This window comes from Syzygium oleosum, unplaced genomic scaffold (genome assembly GCF_021117445.2).
Source record: "Syzygium oleosum isolate NSW1041296 unplaced genomic scaffold, Sole_v2.1 Sole_v2.38, whole genome shotgun sequence".
Classification (NCBI taxonomy): Eukaryota; Viridiplantae; Streptophyta; class Magnoliopsida; order Myrtales; family Myrtaceae; genus Syzygium; species Syzygium oleosum.
The window spans coordinates 2,593,582-2,615,386 of record NW_026607522.1 but is presented as its reverse complement, the minus strand read 5'-3'; the positions used below and the strand labels follow the sequence as shown (position 1 = coordinate 2,615,386).

General features: G+C 38.5%; 2 protein-coding genes across 2 annotated transcripts; both read left to right on the top strand.

Annotated features, from left to right (window-relative positions):
* The first annotated feature begins 1,660 nt into the window (after positions 1-1,660).
* LOC130135823 (mitochondrial pyruvate carrier 1-like) lies at positions 1,661-5,117 on the top strand. Its single transcript, XM_056305604.1, has 5 exons — positions 1,661-1,821; positions 4,269-4,377; positions 4,478-4,532; positions 4,625-4,760; positions 4,943-5,117. The coding sequence occupies exons 2-5, from the start codon at positions 4,285-4,287 to the stop codon at positions 4,980-4,982; spliced, it is 324 nt and encodes a 107-aa protein (XP_056161579.1). The 5' UTR covers positions 1,661-1,821; positions 4,269-4,284; the 3' UTR covers positions 4,983-5,117.
* Positions 5,118-8,348: 3,231 nt separating this feature from the next.
* On the top strand, positions 8,349-12,748 carry LOC130135814 (peroxisomal adenine nucleotide carrier 1-like). The gene is made up of 5 exons (XM_056305591.1): positions 8,349-8,756; positions 10,190-10,421; positions 10,766-10,912; positions 11,383-11,543; positions 12,177-12,748. Exons 1-5 carry the CDS (start codon positions 8,536-8,538, stop codon positions 12,454-12,456), a joined length of 1,041 nt encoding a protein of 346 aa, XP_056161566.1. The 5' UTR covers positions 8,349-8,535; the 3' UTR covers positions 12,457-12,748.
* The last annotated feature ends 9,057 nt before the right edge of the window (positions 12,749-21,805 follow it).

Below are 21,805 nucleotides of genomic sequence, written 5' to 3'. Positions count from 1 at the left end.
TTTGTCTCCGATGATATATTGCTTTAGTTAACATTATTGAATTAGTAGAATTTTTGTTAAGTTCAATTTTCATTCATCTATCTATAATTTGAAAAAAAAAGTAATTTGGAAGAAAAAGCAAAATGTTCTTAATAAAATAAATTTTGAACAGTCTTAGCAAAACTATGTAAATTTACTTGATTGTCACCCTTTTTCTTTATCGGGCGCGCATAATAATTATTTTGTTTCTCTATTTTTCTATTCCTAAGAACATATTTGGAACAAAAATCCGTTTAGAGCGCGAATGATAACCATTTTGTTTCCGTGTTTTTCTATTTTTTTGTTCCTCGGAACAGGTTTGGAACAAAAATCCATTTGGTGAAATAATTTCATTTTTTTATTTCTTCGACAAATTTTGGCCTAGAAATAGAGTTGGAACAGATAAGTTAAAATTTTCTACTTTTCTATTTTTGGAACATAAACAGAAATAATAACTCTCTTTTATTGCTCACTCTTGCTGTCCAACTCCGCCCACTCGCTGCCGGCTGCTCACCACCGGCCGTCCATTGCCGTTGCCCACCGCCGTCTGCCGTCGCTTACCGGCCGTATGTCGCTGCCCACCATCACTTGCTGGCCGTGCGTCACCACCCACCGCCGCTCACCGGCCGGCCGCCGGAAACAAAAATTTAAGAATAAATTATCAAATGAATTTTTACTCCGGGAATAGAATTTTGTGTCTTTATCAAACGCTAATTTTTGCTCAGAAACTCGTTCGGAGAAGACTATTTCTAGCTAGAAATAGGGTCGGGGAAAAGAAATGTTGTCATTCGCGCTTTAAGGGCGCGCAATTTCATTTTTCTATTTCTGGAACAAATTTTTAGTCTAGAAATAGGCTTGGAATAGAAATGAAAAGTAAAATTTTTATACTTTTATGTTTCTGGAACAAAAAAAGAAATAAAACATCTTCTCATCGCTCGCCCTCACGTCCCATTGCATGCGGCCGCTGCCTCCCACTGTCGCCTACCTGCTAGCCGCCGCCCCCTGCTGGCCACCGCCCGTCCCTTCCTATTGCCCACCGGCCTCTACTTGCCCCTTCCTGTCGCCACCCTCGTCAGCCACCACAACTCTCGCTAGCCGCCGCCCATCGATGAATGGAAAAGAGTGTAAGTGGGAGAAATTTTGTGTCGTCGTCAAAGGAATATCTATTTCGGGAAGAGAAATTTGGTATCGTTATCAAACACCTCTGTTCAAAAACACATACAAGGAATAAAAATAGAATAGTTTTTATTCGCACCCAAATGATATAACTAGTGCCTGAATTTTGGTCCAATGCACAATATAATGCCTAAACTTTAAATTTTATTTAATGTGATCTCCGAACCTTAGCCCAATATGCAATGTCATCACTGAACTTTTAATTTGTTCAATGTGGTCTGAATTATATGAAAATATTCAGCATTGCCCTTGAACTTGAATTAATGGAAAGTCAACATTGAATATTTTCACAAAAACTTGAAATAAATTGAAAATACATCAAAATTTTAAAGATCACATTACACATTAAATTAAAATTCAGGAATCATCTATGTCATTATCAAATTTTTTTTTTATCTTAGCAAGTTAAGAACATTTACTAAAATTAAAATATAATTACGAGTATTATATTTTAGCCAGCTTCTTCTTCTTCTCCCTCACACCTCAAAGTCAAACGATCGGTCGCTCGCTCGCTCGCAGCTTTCGAGCTTTGCTTGTCCCCGCGATCGAATTCTCAACGCGCGGCGACGCCGCACCGACGCAACCCTGGTAGCCATCGTCGCCGTCGCCGTCGCCGTCGGACCTCAGGTACCCCAGAAATCTGATCGTCTCTCTCTTTCTCGTGCCCTAGCTCGCCGATTCTCTCTGTGTGTCTAGTGCGCGTGTGCTGGCCGATTCTATCTGTATGTCTAGTTTGTGCGTGTGCGCACGTCGAAACTTGGTGAATTTGAATTTGTGGCAAAGATCGATGCTTGGCATGTGGATGTGCGATTTGTCTCTCTGAAGTTTGAGAGATTATAATTATGGGTCCGTGTTTTGAGGGGTATTCATTTGTGTATTTGGTTTCTGGGTCTAGACGGGTGTGTGAAAGGAAAGGCTAGAAATATAATTATGGGGCATCGATGAAGCAAAGGAGCTTCCATGGCTGAATAAGACTTGTGGTTGGAATTTTGCTCGAATGGGGCGGGCCACCGTTGCCTAATGACAGCTGCCCCGTGGGCGAGTTCTCCCGCTGTGGGGCAGGGCGGCCCCGTTGAAGTGATGCCCTTCGCCCCGTTTTCTTGGAACATTTGTATTTCATCAGAAGTACTCTCTGGCATGATACTAAAACATGTCTGATACATCCCCGAAAGCTCTAATGTTATAAGGAAGAATTGAATCATATGGATTTGGCAAAAACGATTCTTGCTTTTCTTGGTTTTGTATTTGAAAAGGACTCATAGTTGGAGTATCCCTTTGAAGGTGTAGCTGTTAAACCTTTCTACATTTTTTAAATCCTGAGTGTTTCAATGGACAATTCTTCTATGAAGCTTCTCGTTTCTTGCCTAATGGTGTTTTTTTAAGGAATTAACTTATCACGAGATTGTCAACATCCCGTGACCCGTTGGCAAAGAAAAGAAGTTCACATAAGAAGAACACTTTAAACCCTCCTCCATTTTTAACCTCATACCTCTTTGCATCCTCTATTTTATACAGCTTGTTCCGCATAGGCTACACAAGCCTTGCTCGAATGAATCGAAGAAGTTCTCAAGAAGCAGAATGCTTTGTAATTGAAGTTGAAGATAAAGAGTCAGTGAAGGGAGAAAGATTTGAAACCTACCATTTGGACTCGGTTCCTAGAGTCTAGTTCTCAAGGAGAAAGGAGAGGCATTCCGTGAATGTCTTGGTATGGTTAGCATCAATAGAGTTAGGGGTTTTTGAGCAAGGTCACCCAGTAGGCATCTCGCTGGCAAAGAATTTCCTCACGCAATTTGTCTCTAGTAGGAACCTGACTTCAACCTTCTGCCCACCGTAATTACCACTTTGTATCTTGAGTTTTCATCTTGGAGACCAAATTACACCTGACAAATAGTTGACATCTTCGATTTATTTACAAATTCACCATTTCTTCCTAAATTACCCCCGTTATAGTTCTGAAATTTCCCACACTCCATGAAAATCCTCCCTATTAAAAAATCATAACCCTAACCTCCCAACCTAGCTTATGCCGCCACTTCTGCAGCCACCACACCACCCACTGGCCCAATCATCTTTATTGACTGGCTGGTGGATTTCTGAAAGTTGTGCATTACTAGGACTTTAGCATCTATTCCTAGGTTTGAACCAGTGTCGCCACCGATGACAGAGTCTTCAGCCCTTCTCTTGTGGATTCCAGTTGGTCCTAGGATTTATTGAGATGCTCTGTGCCAGGTCTGGTTAAAATTCTGCAGTTGAATGAAGTCGTGAAGCTAATTTTGAGTCAATTAAAACACATGATAATGGAGTTGGAGTTTCAGTGAAGTTCTGCTGGGAAATTCTAATCTCGAAGTCTTCACCTTTTGTTTAATTGAACAAGCCATGTTTTTTGTTTGCCTTAGAACTGTTATCATCCAAGGACATTACTTGTAGAATGATGTAGTATTCTTTTATTGCTTGTTGTTTTGGCGATCTTTACACCATGTTTTTATGCCATTTTCTTTCATGATATTGCCTTGCTATCGTACATTAGTTTGTATTAGTGACGAACTGGCATCAATCGCCAAAACTCGATTAATGCTACTGATTCAAATATTTTGCATGATTAGCATAGGTCCTACACTACCTGTGGACTAGGGAAAGGCTATGCTTGCCCTTTTTCTTCGACCAGTAAATATGCTAGCCCTTTGTCCATGTAGTTGTTGCCTATGTAAAAGCTAGATTGTTTATGAGAAATCTATGCTTCTGTCGCCTGTGTAGCTGTTTCTTTATCTGAACTTAAATGAAAATAGTGGGCTTAACAATTGCTTTTGGAGACTCACTATGACATAGCCGTACAAACAAAGGTAGCCTTCCATAAGCACCTGATGAGCAATAGATGGCGATTTGTATAAGATTCACTGGTTTTAGATCTATGGTTATCTTCTGTCATTCAGAAATTTGAGCTAAGAGTTGTAAGATTATTATTCCAAGATAACCTTTGTATCGTGGTTGACCTTACTCCAAGTTTTGCATAAGAGTTATGTCTACATATAATTCAGAGGCATGCTTCTTATGAGCCCAATGTGCTTTTTCTGTAGGAATTACTTGCAGTAAATGGCTTCTTTCCGAGCTTTCCTGAACAGTCCTGTTGGCCCCAAAACTACTCATTTTTGGGGACCTGTTGCAAACTGGGGATTTGTGGTCGCTGTATGCTTCTCTTCTACTGTCTATTTCTATGTGCCCCAATGAAACATCTTATAGTTTTAGCTTTTCTACTGGTGATTTATTTATTTGGTGCTTCCAATAGGGATTGGTTGACATGCAAAAACCGCCAGAGATGATATCAGGCAACATGACAGCAGGTTAGCGATTTCTGATCCAAGAAAATGCATCAATTTTATCTTCTTTTCATGTCCTGCTAGACACAGTTTTCACCTCCTAGTCTTTGTTGCAGCTATGTGCATATACTCAGCACTGTTTATGAGGTTTGCATGGATGGTGCAACCACGCAACTATCTGCTTCTTGCATGCCACGCTTCAAATGAAACCGTCCAGCTCTATCAACTCTCCCGTTGGGCGAAGGGTCAGGGGTAAGTACCAACCACAATATTGGTTTAATAACTCTTTGGATGTTACCTCCAGTATACAATGAAAATTTCTTTGGCCTATTCATCATTATTGTTTTTATCTGATGTCAATTATTGTAGTGCACATGACTGGGAGATGCGTAAACAGATGAACATCATTTTACTTTGCTGTTTTCTCTATCTAGGTACTTGTCAGAGAAGAAAGATGAAGCCTCGTCACAATGATATGTTGCTGGGTCTATCTTTCCTCGTTCCATTTGTCTTGTGATTTTTTCACAGAAGTTCCTCAAAACAGTCTGCTTTTTATGCTATCAAAACCGCAATAGGCATGACTTGAGCGATCAAAACTGGATTTGCATATTTTGGTGTTGCAATTTACAATTTATGTTCAACAAATGATGCTTACAAGTTACGAGTGCACGTACGTGAATGGATAGGATCACGCTGTCTATTTGTGCTTGCAGTGAAAAATGACATCATACAATCTATGAATGTACTCTGCAATCAATTAGTCAAAGATTATTTACTTGTGGGGAGAGGAGTCAGGAAGCAATCTCTGTGGTTTAATGGTGAAATTTCCCCCATCCGGTTTAGTTTGGCATTTGGGTTATTGGGTCTGTCGTATAATTAGCAAAATCGATTCTCGTGGTCCCGCATTGATATCGATCTAGTCATCCTGATATCATTTGCTTGGAAAAATAGTGATTCATGTATTTCTCCAGATTTATAGACTTATAATGCATTGAATAGGCTTCTCGAGATTCTTCGGAAGAACAATCTTAGGTAAAAGAACAATCTTCTGTTTCCTATTTGAAATAAATTCAATGTACAAGTCCTAGATTCTAAGGGTGCGTTTGTGTCACGGAAAACTCAAAATTTGAAAAATATTTTTTAAAAAATAATTGGTTATATCATTTAGAAAAATTAGTTAATGGTAAATGTTATCATTATTAACAACAATTTATGATTAACTATGCTCGTGGGAAAATATTTTTCTTTTTATCATTTTTGTAAACTTCACAAGCTATTATTTTTCGAAAAATATTTTTCAAAATTTGAATTCACCCCCTCAAAATCTTTTGTAGCGTAGCTAGATTGAAAGCTTTCACTCTAGAATATAACCTAACAAATTTATCTCCATAAAAAACCCAAAATTATTACATTTATGACAAATTTGCTCTCTGTTAGTTTCCGTTAAATTTTACCATCAAATTACTGAGTTGGATGACACGTGACAGATGTACCAGTTTAGGGTTTTACCTTTCATTTGTCACAGATATACCAGTTTGTCATTTTTCGTTGTATTAATTCAATTTAACGGAAATTAACGAATGGTAAATTTGTCACAAATGTATCAATTTAGGGTTTTTGGCAGTAAATTTGTCACGGGTGTACCTGGATTGATGGTGGTCAAAAAATTAGTTTGGGATAAATTTGAAACAAATGTACCAGTTTTGGGTTCTTATATGATATTAACCCTATAATTTATCCAAGGCTAGTGATTTCAAATTAAAAACAAATAATTCGAAATGGGTTGTCGATTTATTGGTTGGTTTCGGTTGGGGTAAGTCAACAAATTGAATTCCAACTTTAGTTCTAAAATTTGAGTAAACTCCATTTTTTAGACAATTAACTAACATGAAAGAAGCGAAAGAGAAGTTGCACAAAGAGAAGCGTCTCATTCAGATTTTGTATCTTTAATGCTATCCTCGTAATCAGTCAAAATGCAATTTTCTTTTTCATGTAAAAGCACATGGGCTAATTAAAATTTCTTTAACTTGTTTGGATGCATATCGATTGGAAATGAAGAAAGGTTGTTCAATTTGTGAATGGACTCAATTATCTTTTGTCTTATTTATTCAATAAGTCATTATGAAAGAAAAGGGCAACATTTGCATTTTTTATTTCCATTTTCTATTTGTTTTTGGAAGGAAATAGAAGGTCAACTATAAGGATATTTTTCTTTCTGTTCAAAATAAATTTGGGATAGTGGTACCACTTTAGAGGTTTTTGTGGGTCCAAAAATGGTTTGGGATAAATGCGTCTAAACAATATCCATTTAGAATTTTCTGTAGTATTAGCCCTAAAAATAATAATTCATATTCCACTTTGTGAATTGAGAATTGAAATATTTCTTACTTAGTTATTTAATAAGTGTTGCGGATACTCTCATGAATTCCTTGATAAAAACACTAATTGAAATAAAATCACAAAGATATCAAATAAGATTTTCTTCAAACGACATCTTTTTAGTTATTTTAGGAAATTGAAATGGCTTTTGATGCATTCAAATGGTAATCATTTCATGCCCGGAAACTAATGCTAGGACATTAATTGTGTGTTTGGTATGGCTTTTTTTTGCAAATGCTATGGTTGTGAAATGAGGTGTTTTGGCTTTTCAAGGCGTTGCGTAATAACCACGCAACTGAAGTACTTTCACAGCAGCTTCCACAAAGGTGTATATAGTAGTTTTGGGTGTCGTAACTTTCAATCTTTTTAAAGATTACTTTATTAGGACAACAATATTGTGAATATCTCTCCATAGGACTGCCAATGATCTTTCCAAAGTGAAACTGACTTTCCGTTTCCAACAATACATTTGACACAAGACTTTAGAATTGTTAGAATATGTCTTAAGTTTGAGCAATAAAAAAAACCCCATTTTAGCAGATTTCCTTATCTGAGTAGGTTTCTTAATTTGAGATTGAATAGATCTTTTAAAAGGATTTTCTATTTTAGATATAAATATTATGCATATGTAAGATATAGAATTCTACTCGGTGAACACACACTAGAACATACAAAATGAGTGTTAGGTTTTCGTTCTGTGAGTTGTTCAATTGAGTTTTTCTTGAGAGATTGTGACACGCTTGTGGGTTTGATTTGGGTGCAATCTAGAGCTGAGAAAACTTTACCGATTGAGTAATTATAAACTAGTCCCTAAACTATATGAAAATATTCAATATTGTTCCTGAACTTAAATTAACGGAAGGATAAAATTAAACATTTTCATGTAGTCTAGATAATAACTTGAACATGTACAAAAAGTCTGAGGATTACATTAAACAAATTAAAAGTTCATGGACCACATTGCATATTAAATCAAAATTGAAGGACCAGTCATTTTCCCTTTCAACTAATACTTTCAAAATTAATGAGAGAACATGGTTAATGGCTATTCGAAAAATTTCATATTACGGGGACGAGACAATAAATTCTAAATAAGGGGCCACGACCATTGCCATCAGCCGTAGGTCCGCCAATGCACATGGTAGAAAGAATATTTTTAGGGTATTTATGAATTGAGGTCACACATTTTGTATAATCTCCCTCAAATAAAGTTAATCGCGGATAAATGTTCCGTCCTTGTTCGCCCGCACCTAATTTCACTTTGTCTAATTTTTACATCTAAAATGTCATATTTTATAAATAATTTAGGACATCTCATTTTTTTTTGTTGAAAGGTCATATCATTTGAAAATTACGATATATATATATATATATGTATATAAATCTATACATGGTAATAATAACGGTATCTCGACATCAATGGAACAAAAGGGAAACCCATTTGCTGACGTTCACGTTTTCGATTCCCAAGAAGAAGCATTGTCGCACGGCACACTCTCTCTGTAACCCAAGCCCAGCACTTCACTCCTCCATCACTGTCGCTCTCTCTCTCTCTCTCTCCTCTGTAATCTCTTCCTTGAAGCAGCTGCTAACCTCCCGAAAGACGACGGATGTCCTTCTATACCGAGTTCTTGAACTGGGCTGATGGATGCGGCACGTGAAGTGCGGCAGTAGCTCGGTTCTCCCTTTTCCCATCGGCAAGAACTCGCAAGACTTTTCTTGGATCATGGCGTTTAACCTGGAGTCCATCGCGGAGGCCACGTCCGGAGCCGTCGGAGCTCTGGTCAGCACCACCGTGCTCTACCCGCTCGATACCTGCAAGACCAAGTATCAGGCCGAGATTCGATCCCGCAACCATCAAAAGTACAGGTGATGAGATATTTCTCCCTCCTGGGTCCCGCTCATGAGCACGAATTTTTGATGTTGTTGTGTTTTATTTGAGCATAGTTTCATTTTAATCATGATGGTTAGCGTTGCTTTCTTGATGTTTTTGGATCAGGGTCTTGTGTTAACAATGATAGTTTAGCTTGAGAAGATGCTCTTGCGTGAATTTCTTTTAAGTAGTATTATGTGTAGTTTTCTGATTCAAATGGTGCGTGTGTTTTCAGTAATGTGATGTTGTTGGTATATAACAATGGAATGAGTCAGAATCAGCAATGGAGATATCAAAATTGCAGTTCATCTCACTGTTCTGTTTCTGCTTTTGACGCGAGTCGAGATGCTATATAGATAGAATGGTCGTCGGCGACTTCAATGAGATTTTTCAAAGTTAATGAGTGTCTAGATGGATCCTTGTACCATGGACATAGAAATGGCGCAATTGGCGTGGCCTTGGATTCGCCTGAGGAATTGTTTCGAGTTTCAACTGAAGGTTTTAAGAGCACAGACATCCGCTGGATGCTAGACTTTGAGGAAGCCTTCATTGTGTCAGGCAACTGTTTTTGCCGAGAAACGTCAGGTTGTATGCAGGAATCATGAATTCAAACTCAGTCCCTTATATCTCATGCTTCTTATAGCTTTCAGAAATCCACTGTCCATTTATTCTTTGATTTCTGCTGGAATTATTCCTCCAAGTACTCCATTGTACTCTTGCCGATGAATGAATCTGAAAAGTGCACCGTGGAGAACGTTCATCATTGATGGGATAATCTAGGACCAGGTCACATGCAAATACTAGGGGATTGTTTTGTTCAGAGCATATAGTCAAAGTGGGTAAGTGACAGTTCTCACACGGCTGAAATATCACAATCTATGCTTGCTGGACTTTGATTCCCAACTTGTGGGACTCTTTGGAGGTTTCTGTGTGGTTGACTATAAAACCCAGTTGTTCATTGTCCTTTAGTTTTCAGCATGTCAGTGTTTTTTTGTTTAAAACATGTTTGGTTGTTTATATATGTATCATGCAAGATAACTTGATGCTGTGCATTTCCTGGTTTCTGCTAAAACTGATTTGGTAGGTGTCTAGTGTTTATGTTAAGTGTTGATTGTACATTGCTTTTGCAATGTCCTTTGTAGTTGGATGGGTTTGAATTGTCATCAAGTCTGTAGAATAGCAAAAACAAGGTTATTGCTGACAAGATGTGAAGCCAGGGTATATGTGTTTTTATTACACCAAGGACTAACTAACTTGGAATTTTCGAACTAGTTGGAGTCAATGTTGCTGGTTCCTTCATGTTATTTCAAATTTCTAGACCTTCCATGCTTATGGAGATGCCTGACCTGTTTCAGTGTTCATATCCTCATCCAAGTTGCTGACATGGAACTTCTGAAGATAGCTTGTATTCTGTGTTTTGCTTCTTCAGAAACATTTCAGATGTCCTATGGGAGGCACTATCTACTCGTCAGATTCTTTCATTGTACCAGGGACTTGGGACGAAGAATCTCCAATCTTTCATTTCACAATTTGTCTACTTTTATGGATATAGCTTCTTTAAGAGACTTTACTTGAAAAAGAGCGGCAATAAAAGTATTGGAACGAGAGCAAACCTGATTATTGCAGCGGCAGCTGGAGCTTGTACTGTCATTGTGACACAGGTAGTTAACATGGGCTGTTCTCGTGTCTAAAATGATAGACAATATGAGAGGAAGGGATTGGTATTATTTATCTTGAAAACACAAGGGAAATATGGAGAGGTGTCACAAGTAGAATGCTAACAAAGGAGTCAAACCATTAGGTTAATGTCTAATGCGATGCCTACAACATCTGCTAATCTTTTTGTACCATTGATGAACTCACAGACATTGAGACGACTGAAAAGGCACTTTTTCGCCAATTTGTTTAAAATTCACTTCTTCCATAATAGTGTTAATGTCAAGAGTGAATAGATCTGTTTCCATTTGATCTTTTTCAGTAGTCTAATATCAAAAGCATGATGCAGCCTTTGGACACAGCATCATCCAAGATGCAGACAAGCGAATTTGGTAAATCTAAAGGACTTTGGAAGACCTTTTCAGATTTCACATGGGGGGAAGCATTTGATGGTCTTGGCATTTCTCTCCTCCTAACAATAAATCCATCTATTCAGGTAGGTGATTCTCTTTTAATATGTAGTCACATGTAGAGAGCACCTACTTTACAGGGCTGTGAGAATCTCGAGGTTATCATGTATAAAGATGACTATGGGCGTTCTGTCCTAAAGACAAAAAATTGGCATCTAATGCATTCTCACATCCCCAAGATCCGTCTTAATACATGATGTTACTGGAATAGCTGATTTCAGGAACTTATTGCTGTTGTATAATTTAATGTTATTTGATTCCAATTCTGCAACTTTTTGAGAGAGGGTTAAACTGCATATCAACTGTTACATCCCAAGGAAACAACCTGATGGCAGCTAGTAGAAATTAAAATCCACCTGATAGAATCATTCCAAAAATGAAAAAAGAATCCACCTACTGGAACTATAGATATATGTTTTTCTTATTTTTATGTCTAGTTGAAAAGGTTAAATGCAGACAGCATAGTTAATAATGGAAGTACTTTTGTATTCTACAGTACACTGTATTTGATCAGTTGAAACAGAGATTGTTGAAGACAAACCAGAGCAGAAGTAGTGGCACAGGGTCATCTCCTGAGTCTCTTTCTGCCTTTTCAGCTTTCGTCCTGGGTGCAGCTTCCAAGTGTGTTGCGACCTGCATAACATACCCAGCTATCAGGTGAACTTATTAATTTTTTCTTTTCCTGACACATGGTCTAGTTTAACCTAATTCTTGAATACATAGTTATGTTACAATAGTCAGTTGGGATGAACGAATGGTAATAATTACAGATTTTTTCTTCGTCTTGTCTGCTGATTCAGTTTATGCAAAATACGTTGATAGGAGGCCTTTCATAAAAAAAGTTTGATGGAAAGATACTGCAATCGCAATACTGATCTGTATAGATCACTCCAATTTTCTATAGAAACCAAATACTTTGATATTGTGATAAGTTGTCGACCTAAATACGAGCTTAATAACTACTATCTGCTTGGAATAGTTTTCCAGAAGCTTGATAGAAGATATTTTGATGATGCCTTGTAAGTGATGGTTCATTGAGCGATGTTAGTCTAAAAATGAGGGGCTTCTTTGGTAATACATGCTTGTTCACATGCTATCAGTCAACCTTAATTAAAGGAGCAGTAGTAAATCTATGAGATACTTAATTCCACATATTTTCCAGCCCTTTATGAGGTTTAGAACTTCAAGACTCTAATTGTGTGTTCCTTGGTTGTCCTCAACTCCCTTTTGTTTTTCTGTGACTTCTACAGTACCGTCGACAAAACTAACTTCTATCTAATTTTGAGACAGGTGTAAGGTCACGATTCAGGCCGCGGAATCAGATGAAGACGAGACAAAGGAATCTCAGCCTAAAGCCGAGAAGACAGTTTCTGGTGCAATGTACGCGATTTGGAGACGAGAAGGCTTGCTGGGTTTCTTCAAAGGGCTGCAAGCTCAGATCCTGAAGACAGTGCTAAGTTCAGCATTACTCTTGATGGTTAAGGAGAAGATCACAAAGAGCACGTGGGTTTTACTGCTTGCACTTCAAAGGTATATTTTGGTCAATCGTATCAAATTAAAGAATGCTTGATGATTAGTGCATGTCATCAAAGTAGCCGGTTGTAGAACGTCGGGATCCCGAGGTTGTGATTGAGGGCCTGTTCCGGGGGAAAGGGAAGATAAATCAAATTTCTAGCCAATGGCAACGTCGACCGTTTCCCCTTGTTTAATAATGTGGGAATGGTTTAGGTTTGTTAAAGGATCATAAGTAGATATCTTGCTAGCTTTCTCTTAATGCATATGTGATGTTACTTTCCTGATCGGATGTGATTTGCTTGCGTGCTAGAAAATCAAGTCCAGAAATTCTTTCTTTGTGGAGAAAATGAGCTCTGTCAGCCAAAGAAAAGAATTCATATTGCCTCGCATCCCCCAATTTCCCCCGTATCTTTGTCTTCGCTGGGGGGAGGGAATACTCTCTTGTTGCTTTACATCCTAGGGATCCCGAGATACGGACGAGCCTAGGATGAAGCAGTTTAAGGACATATTTACATCCAAGAGAAAATGAGCTCTGTAAGCCAAAGAAAATAATTCATATTGCCCGTATGAATGCTGATACTGATCCAACCGGGTATTTGCACTTTTAGATTGATGCCATTGGCATCTCCCTCGTGTGATTTTTTCTTAAACAGGTTCTCTTCTCTTGTTTAAAATGTTTGAGGTAACTTTCGGCTCACCATATGTATTATATGTTGTGATATAACGCGAAAGCTAATGGGATCTTGCAATTAAATTAATACGAAAATCACTAGAGAAATAAATGAGGAATAATAAAGGACACTTAGAAATTTACGTGGTTCGATTCGGGTATCGGTACTTATTCTACGGGGAGAGTTAGTAACAAATAATTCATTGATCAAATCGAAAAGTCAGAGTTACAGTCGCTCACGTGCTTGAATGTTTTCCCACACTTAAGTTATATACAAAACCACAGTGTTTAGCCTTACGGAGAATTATTTCGCAGCTCGAAACACTCGCGTCTCCATCAAGGAAACGTCACAACAGGGCGTAGGATCTCTGCACAAATCACCATGTGTTTATGGTCAAGAAAGGAGAAAATTATCTAAAAAATTCTAAATCTATTACATTTTTATCAATTTAGTCTTAAATTTTTTAATTTTATCAATATAACTAAACATTTTCACGTTTTGCAAAATAAATAATAAGAGAAAAGAAAGGAAAAAAAGAAAATTAATAAAAAATTCGAAAAAATATTAAAAAATGTCCACGTCAGCAGCCATATCACGTAGGACGGATTTCCAATCAACATTGGTCGGATTGACTCAATTGGCAAAACATAAAAAGACTTAGGACTTAATCGATATAATTAAAATGTTTAAGATTAAATTGACAAAAGTATAAAAAAAAATTTAAGATTTTTTGGATAATTTTCCCGCTTAAAATGTCCCTGCTTGAAAACTTCACCGGGCGTGACCTTGAACGATGAATGATTTTTCGGTTTTTAGTAAAGACGTCTGTTTTTACGCGGCCATAAGGTGATGATCCCCTTCTTTTCTCCTCTTGCGGCTTTCTTCAGTCTCCTGCGCGGCTTCGTAAAATGAGAGCCCACTGTTCGGCAATCAACAAAGAAAGTCAAAGCTCAAGTTGGGATCCTTCTTTTATCCGGTCAACCTTGGAGATTAATCTCCAATAGATAACAAACCCTCATGTGACTTTGTGTCTAATTCAATTACGAAAGTGATCCGTTGGGATTTCTTTTATTTTCTAACGAATTCGGTTTAGCAAAACGACCTACATTCTCCAACCGGATCGGGTTTCGTACACGGGGCTCAAACTCGACATAATATTAGCAATCTTCATCTTGACGCAACGTTTGCAGCCCAAGTCACGGTGTTTATCAATCATGGTAGCTCTCCCCACGCACCGATGGTGCACTCAATTACCATGGACGTTTATCAAGCCCAAGCAGAGCTTGAACTTGTCTGGAGGAATGAACTCGGTCCACAGGATTCTTTGACGCAAGAAACTTCTTTGTGGTCACATTCTCTCTTGACATGTTATATCCGACACAGAAATTTCGATCACCAATAAACTCGATACTCAAGTGATATCCCTGATTTCTATCGAACACCACATCAACCGGATGTCTCACATCAACATTATTAACCAAGTCATTAGACTACACCACATCTTCAACTCCTTCCATTGTTACCACATTTCAAGTCTCAATTGTCAACGAATCCATTGTGTCTCCCAATGACGCCTTCCAACTCAACTCATAGCACAACTAACATAAGTAGAGGCATAGCTGCTCAGTAGTTGACCATCTTTCAAGTTCCTTGTGTGACCCTGGTTCACAAATCTAGTTACAGCCACACTGCCAAAACAACATCCTCCAAAAGGTACCCCAACGTCTATCATCCTCATAAATCAAGAGAATCCACTTGACACCATCAAAATGCATACGTAGATTAATCGTCTAACTTCTCCTGACTGCATGTGATAGATCAAGCTTAGTACTATCCATGGCATAACTCAGACAACCAACAGTACTAACATTGAAGCATGGGACAAATGCTCCACCTCCGTCCAAGTACACAATGACACATTAAACAATTTATAAGATGTAGCGAAAGGGGTACTTACAGAATTTTGAAACTGCATGTTGAAGTGCCTCGACGCTTTTCTGACGTAACTCTTCTGAGTCACTCGCAACATTTCAGCATTCTCTCTCTACATCTCCATACCCAAAGTTGTCTATATTGCACCCAAATTATCTATTTTAATATCTGCATACAATTGTCGTCCTATCTCATCCACTTCTGCCGACCACCTCGAAGCTTCATCAACTACGACCTCGAAACAACCATCAACTACTATGAAATCTAGTGACTTTGCAGACACTGTCACGTATATTGTACTCTGAACATCTAGGCTCTATCTGAAGTTCCACTTGTCTAAACACTGTCTAGATCTTTCTCCAGAATTGATCTCTCACTCCTCTTTGAAACAGAGCAGATTCGTCAAAGATGATATCTTTGCTAAATATAAAAGTGGGTGAATCCTCTTCAATACACCGTAGCTTGTATCCCTTCACCTCACTTTCTTATGCATAGTTACAATGCACCATCACTCACGCGAGCATAAGTAGGGCAAACGAACACGATCAATTTGGTCTCAGGAGTTTCCAATCAATTGTTGGAGATGGTGAATTGTTCAATAACCAACAAATGGTATTTATTGCTTCAGTTCAGAAATCTTCATCTAATCCAATATTGAAGGGTAAAGGGCGAGCTCTTTCCAATATAATTCTATTTGTTAGTTTTGCCACTCCGTTTAGCTGTGGTGTGTTGGTAATAATGTAATGTTTCACTATGCCTTCCTCTGTGTAAAATTGGCCAATCTCATCAGTTAAGAATTCCAACCCTTTATTAGTCCTTAAGCACATGATCTTTCTTCATATAAGCTTTTCAATTATTGCCTTCCACGACTTGACCAAGCACCTCACTCTTGTGCTTAAGAAAACAAATGCAGAATTTCCTCGAAATGTCATCAACAAAAGACAACACATACCAGGCACTCCCCTAGGACAAAACTTGAGAGGGTCCGTATAAGTCTGAGTGTACACAGCCTACAATCTTCTAGGTCCAGTGAGCTGCAGTAATGAACTTCACTCTCCGCTGACTACCCATGTTAGAGTATTCACAAAAGTTTAGTTTCTCAATGTATGGCCTCCTAATAAACCCCTATGACTTAGAACAATCATCTCCCTCTCACTCATGTGTCCAAGTCTCTTATGCCACAACTGTTGTATCTTGACCTAAAGCATAAAACAATCTAGTAGATTAGCCAATTACTGCCTTTCCCTCGAGGCTACACAACCAATAGTCTATCTCTCCCGCATCACAAAAAGCACGACTTGAGAAACCTTCAAAACTCCAATTTCAGTAGGAATTCGGTATTCAAACTTGTTAAGAGCACTCAATGAGATAAAATTCTTTCTCAGCTCCAGTAAATGCCTTATGTTAGTCAATGTTCTCACCACTCCATGGTGCATCTTAATATGAATTGTTCCAAGCCTTACCACTTTACAACCAGCACCATTTCCCATAAGCATCTTACCACCCTCTGTGTATTTATAGGTAGTAAACCAGTGTCTATAAGAAGTCACATGATAAGAACATCCATAGTCAAGTACCAATCATCACCTGACGAACTCGTGGTGATTATTAACACAACATCAGCATCACTAGAACTATTATCTGCTGTGGTAACATTATTATTATCGGCTACAAACTTTACCTTAACTCCTTTACCGTTGTACTTTGGGCATTCTTACCTGTAGTGCCCTACCTCATCATAGTGATAACATCCACGATATTGGACCTCGCTGTAGAACGGCTGTTCTTGCTACCTCCAGACTCTTTTTGTTCGTCTCTACCTTGGATAACCAAACCTCACGCCGTATTTTGGGCTAAGTTATCTTCTCATAGTCTCTTTTGCCACACTTTAGAAAACAATAATCCAATAATCGTAGTGAGCCCGTTTAGCAGTGAATCTATTAAGTGCTCAAAAGAATTCGGTATAGATGCCAACAATATAATACATTGTTTCTCATCAGGCAAAGCTTCACTGACATTCTTCAAGTCCATGAGTTTATTAAACTCATCTAAGTGGGCCCTGAAAGCAACCGTCCATAATCGAAACATCCTTTTCAACATATACAAGCGATTATTCAAATCCTTCATCAGATAAAGTGCCTCAAGTTTTGTCCACAATGCTGCAACATCCTTCTCTTCGGCCACTTCAACCAATATCTCATCCGATAGGTTCAACATGATTATACTCCTTGTCGTCCTCATTAGCACGTCCTTTTTGGCATTTTTCAACGTTTCATGCAACTTAGGTACTGCATGATAACCATTCTGGTTCAGTCCAGAACTGATTTTTTGTTCCCGGAATCAGTTTTGGACCAAAAACCCGTTTGGTAACGCAAATTTATTTTTCTATTTCTGGGACAAATTTTTGTCCCAAAACCGGTTCTGAACCAGAAATTAGAACAAAAAAAAAGTTGGTTTTCAATTTCTTGAACAAAACTCAGAACCATTTCTGAGGAACTCGTTCACTGAGATCTGCTGCCCGTCTCTCTTGTCTGGAACAAAACTTAGAATCACCCGCCTGTCTCTCGTCTCCGGAAGACTCTCCGTCTCTCTCTGTAGTCTCTGTCGCCGTCGAGAAGCCAGCCGCTCGTTCGCTTGCTCCGACCGAGAGGAAGCCATGGCCGCTCGCTCGCTCGCTCCTGCTCCACGTAAGCTCCGATCTCCCCTCATCTCTCTCTTTTCTGGATTTTCCAGTCGCCTTCATCGGGGTCGGGTTCGGCCTCGCCATGGCCGGCGGTCGACCTCGCCGTCGCCCGGATCGGGCGACGGTGAGGTCGACCGCCAAACTCGGGCGAGGCGCTCGGCTCCCTCCCCCTCCTCTCTCTCTCTCTCTCTCTCTCTCTCTCTCTCTCTCTCTCTCTCTCTCTCTCTCTCTCTCTCTCTCTGGCGTTTGTCTCCCATTTGGGCGAGCCCCCTTTCGCGTTTCCGGCGGCCAATTCACCTGCGAAGGACGAGGACTTTGTGGCGGCGCGGGCTTCGGCGTCCGGGGTACGCGGGTTGGGTTGGGCCGGGGCGGGCGTGGGTCTCCGCGTCGCCGCCTGGGTCCGCCGCCTAATTCCTAGGGTTTCGGCTTCCGGCGCCCCGACGAATCGGGATTTCTTTGTGGGGGCGGAGAGAGGTACCCGCGGCTGTTATAGGTTTCTTTGTGCTGCTCGTGGGCGAGCAGCACGCCCTCAAGTTCAGCCAGGTCTCACTTTCCGTGTCTCCCCCTTCTCCCTTCTCTCTCCGTCGGTTGATTTCGCGTGGATCTGATTCGATGCGTGTCGAAAGAACTGCTGTTATTTGTCAGCGTTAGGCTCGTCGGTTTGTGGAAGCTAGCGTTTTGTTTCCTGTCTCCCTGGCTAGATTTACGGCGTGATCGGCGCATGTGGTGGTGATTCGACCGATGAATTGAATCCTTTGCTCTGATTTGCTGGTATCATGTTGGCTTGACTATTTTGCATCAACGATTTTCTCGCCTTTAATTTGTTGCGCTTTGCAGTGTGTCTGGGTTAAATGACATTGGATGCGATTCTCTGGTAGTAATTAGCATGGATTTGTTTCTTTGCTTGCTGTCCCATCTCTGTTTGATTGTGGACGAGCCAGTGATCTTGCATATTGTAATTTCTTCTGTTTATTCATAGAGATCCATTTGTATTTTATTAAATTGTTTTTGAGTGTCAAAGGGTGGTTTGGATGATGATCATTAATTGATTGAATATCACCTAATGTGATCCGTTCATTCATTGTTAACGGATTACATGTTTATAAGATTTATAGCGAACAGAATTGTTGCTTTGATGAGCTTTCAGAAAAAGGCTATCGTTGCTATTTCTTTAGGGGCATCGAGATCTGGCCGTTCTAGTATGTTGCCACTTCTGTTAATATGCACATATTTTGGTCTTTGCTCTGGCATGCCAATTGACTCCTCTTGTTTATGCGGTTCGGTTACTGGGATGAAAAGTTGTAACTGATATGATATGATAAGATCTTTTATATTCCAATCTCTTGTTTATAAAGTGGCTTTATGTAGGACTGTATATGGCTCTACTAGGACCCACCCTTTGTTTCATTTATGGGCTTGTTTTGACTTATGCTACTTAGGAGAGTGAGAGTTAAGAATAACAAATATAAGCTTGGCACCGGTTGGCAACTAGTGATGGCATATTGGCGGAAAACACCAGCAGGATGCTCATTGCCTCCGGAACTTTAAAGAACTGAAGAATTTCGGCATGCATATTTTCTGGTTGGACGAGATTGGAAAAATCAGATTTAATTGTTGCTGCTTCCTAGTTTGGGAATTAGACATGGTCCAATCTCTAGTGTACATGACTGGACAATGAGACTATGTTTGAAAGAAAGTTGGGAGGGAAAGAGGGATGATGAGAGCGCATCAGCAAGATGGAGGGCTCACAATGTCAACGGCATCCTTCGATGAGAGCATCTCCAGTGTAGCCCACAACATTGAATGAGTTTCATTTTCCGAATATCAGCCTCAGTTCTTTGGCTGCAGTTTCATTTTCCGAATATCTTTGGATTTGCATTTGTTTTTGTGCTGTCCTAGCATAATGTTTTACTTTGTGGGAGTGGTAGTGTTTCCTTCTGTATTGGCATCTTTGGAGGATACATGCCCTTTGTTATTCTATTTTTTGGCGCTGGAGGAAGGGAAATATTATAATGTAGTTTTTGCAATAGTGTCTGTATTTGTTATTCTTCACTAAGGAATGTTATTGAGAGATCATTTGCGGTGTTAAAGAATCGCTTTTTCATTTTGAGACACATGCCTTCATTTTCAATTCAAAAGGAGTCATGTATTGTAATTGCGTGTTGTGCTATTCATAATTACATCCGTGATCAAGACAAGATGGATAAGAACTTTTCCCAATATGGTGATTCAGAGTACCCGTTTGGAAGTGCACAAGATGAGTTTATTGACGATACATCGACTGAGGAGGATATGGAGATCAACATGCTTAGGAAAAGAATTGCCAATCAATTGGCAATTGATAATAATATGGCGGAGATTCCATGAAAATGTGTTTCCAACTTTTCTAATGTATTTCCATTATTTTGTATTTGAGGATTTTTTATGTTGGCTCTTGTAATGTGACGTGGTATTTTGGGATCTCCTACTATATTGGCTCTTGTAATGTGATGTGCTTGGTTTACTTTTCTCCATAAGCATTTGGGATATTATGAGGAACGATGGATACTCACAAATATTGAGAGCAAATATCGAGAGCGATGGTGGTTGAATGCTAAAGACCCGTTCCAATGCTTGACCATTTGCATTAATTTGACTGGAATTTGTGTGCGGGCGTACATAACGTTACGAATCCAATGTAAAATTTAATTTCAAAACTTCATAGAATGGCTTAGAATACATGTGGCCACCCACTTTGAGGAAATTTAAAATTTTTAGGTGTCGAAAAAAATAAAAAAATTAAAAATTTTAAAACTTTACAGAATGGCTTAGAATACTTGTGGCCACCCATTTCGAGAGAAATTTAATTTTTTTGAGATTTCGCAAAAAAATTAAAAAAAATCAGAAATTTCAAAACTTCACAGAATGTCTTAGAATACATGTGGCCACCCGCTTTAAGCGAAATTTTAATTTTTTTAGATGCCAAAAAAAATTAAAAAATGAAAAATTTCAAAACTTCACAGAATGGCTTGGAATACCTGTGGCCACCCACTTTGAGTGAAATTTAATGTTTTTTTAGGTGACAAAATAAAAATTAGAAAAGAAAAAAATCAAAAATACCATTTGGGCACCTCAAAAATTTTATATTTAACTCAAAGTGAGTGGCTACAAGTATTCTAAGCCATTATGTGAAGTTTTGAAATTGTTGATTTTTTAATTTTTTTTTGCACCTAAAAAAATTTAAATTTCGCTCAAAGTGGGTGGCTACAGGTATTCTATAAGCCATTCTATGAAGTTTTGAAATTTCTAATTTTTTTTAATTTTTTTTGAAATCTCAAAAAAATTAAATTTCTCTTGAAATGGTTGGCCACGGGTATTCTAAGCCATTCTGTGAAGTTTTGAAATTTTAAATTTTTTTAAATTTTTTTGGGCATCTCAAAAAAATTAAAATTTACTCAAAAAGTGGATGGCCACTGGTATTCTAAGTCATTTAATGCAATTTTGAATTATTTTTTTATTTTTTTATATTTTTGGGCACCTCAAAAAATTTAAATTTTACTCAAAGTGGGTGGTTACAGATATTCTAAGCAATTCTGTGAAGTTTTGAACTTTTTTATTTCTTGATTTTTTTTGAAAAAAGTCAACAAAATTCATATTATCCAGAAATCTGAATTTTTTTTTATTTTCTCGACATTTTGATGATTTTTTCTGGAATTTTTCAATTTTTTGGGATTTTCTGAATTTTTTGGAGATTTTTATGAATTTTTCGGATTTTTTAATTATTTTAATACAATTTCTAAAAAAATGGATTTCTGTTCCTGGAAATAGAATTTTCTGTTGTTTATCAAACGGGTTTTTGTTTCAGGAAATAGAAATTTTGTGCTGTTATCAAACGGGTTTCTGTTCTAGAAATAGAAATTTTTGGTCGTTATCAAACGGGTTTTTTTTCTCAGAAACTCATCCAGGAACCAGAAATAGAAAAATCTATTCCTGGTTCAGGAACTCATTCCGGAACAGAATGGTTATCATTCGCTACCTTAGTCTTGCTCTCCAATGCTTTAACCAAACCTTGAGTCCTTAACAGCGCCTCCATCAAATGATGCTTCATAACCTAAAGTTGTTCCTCTCGTTAAATTTCT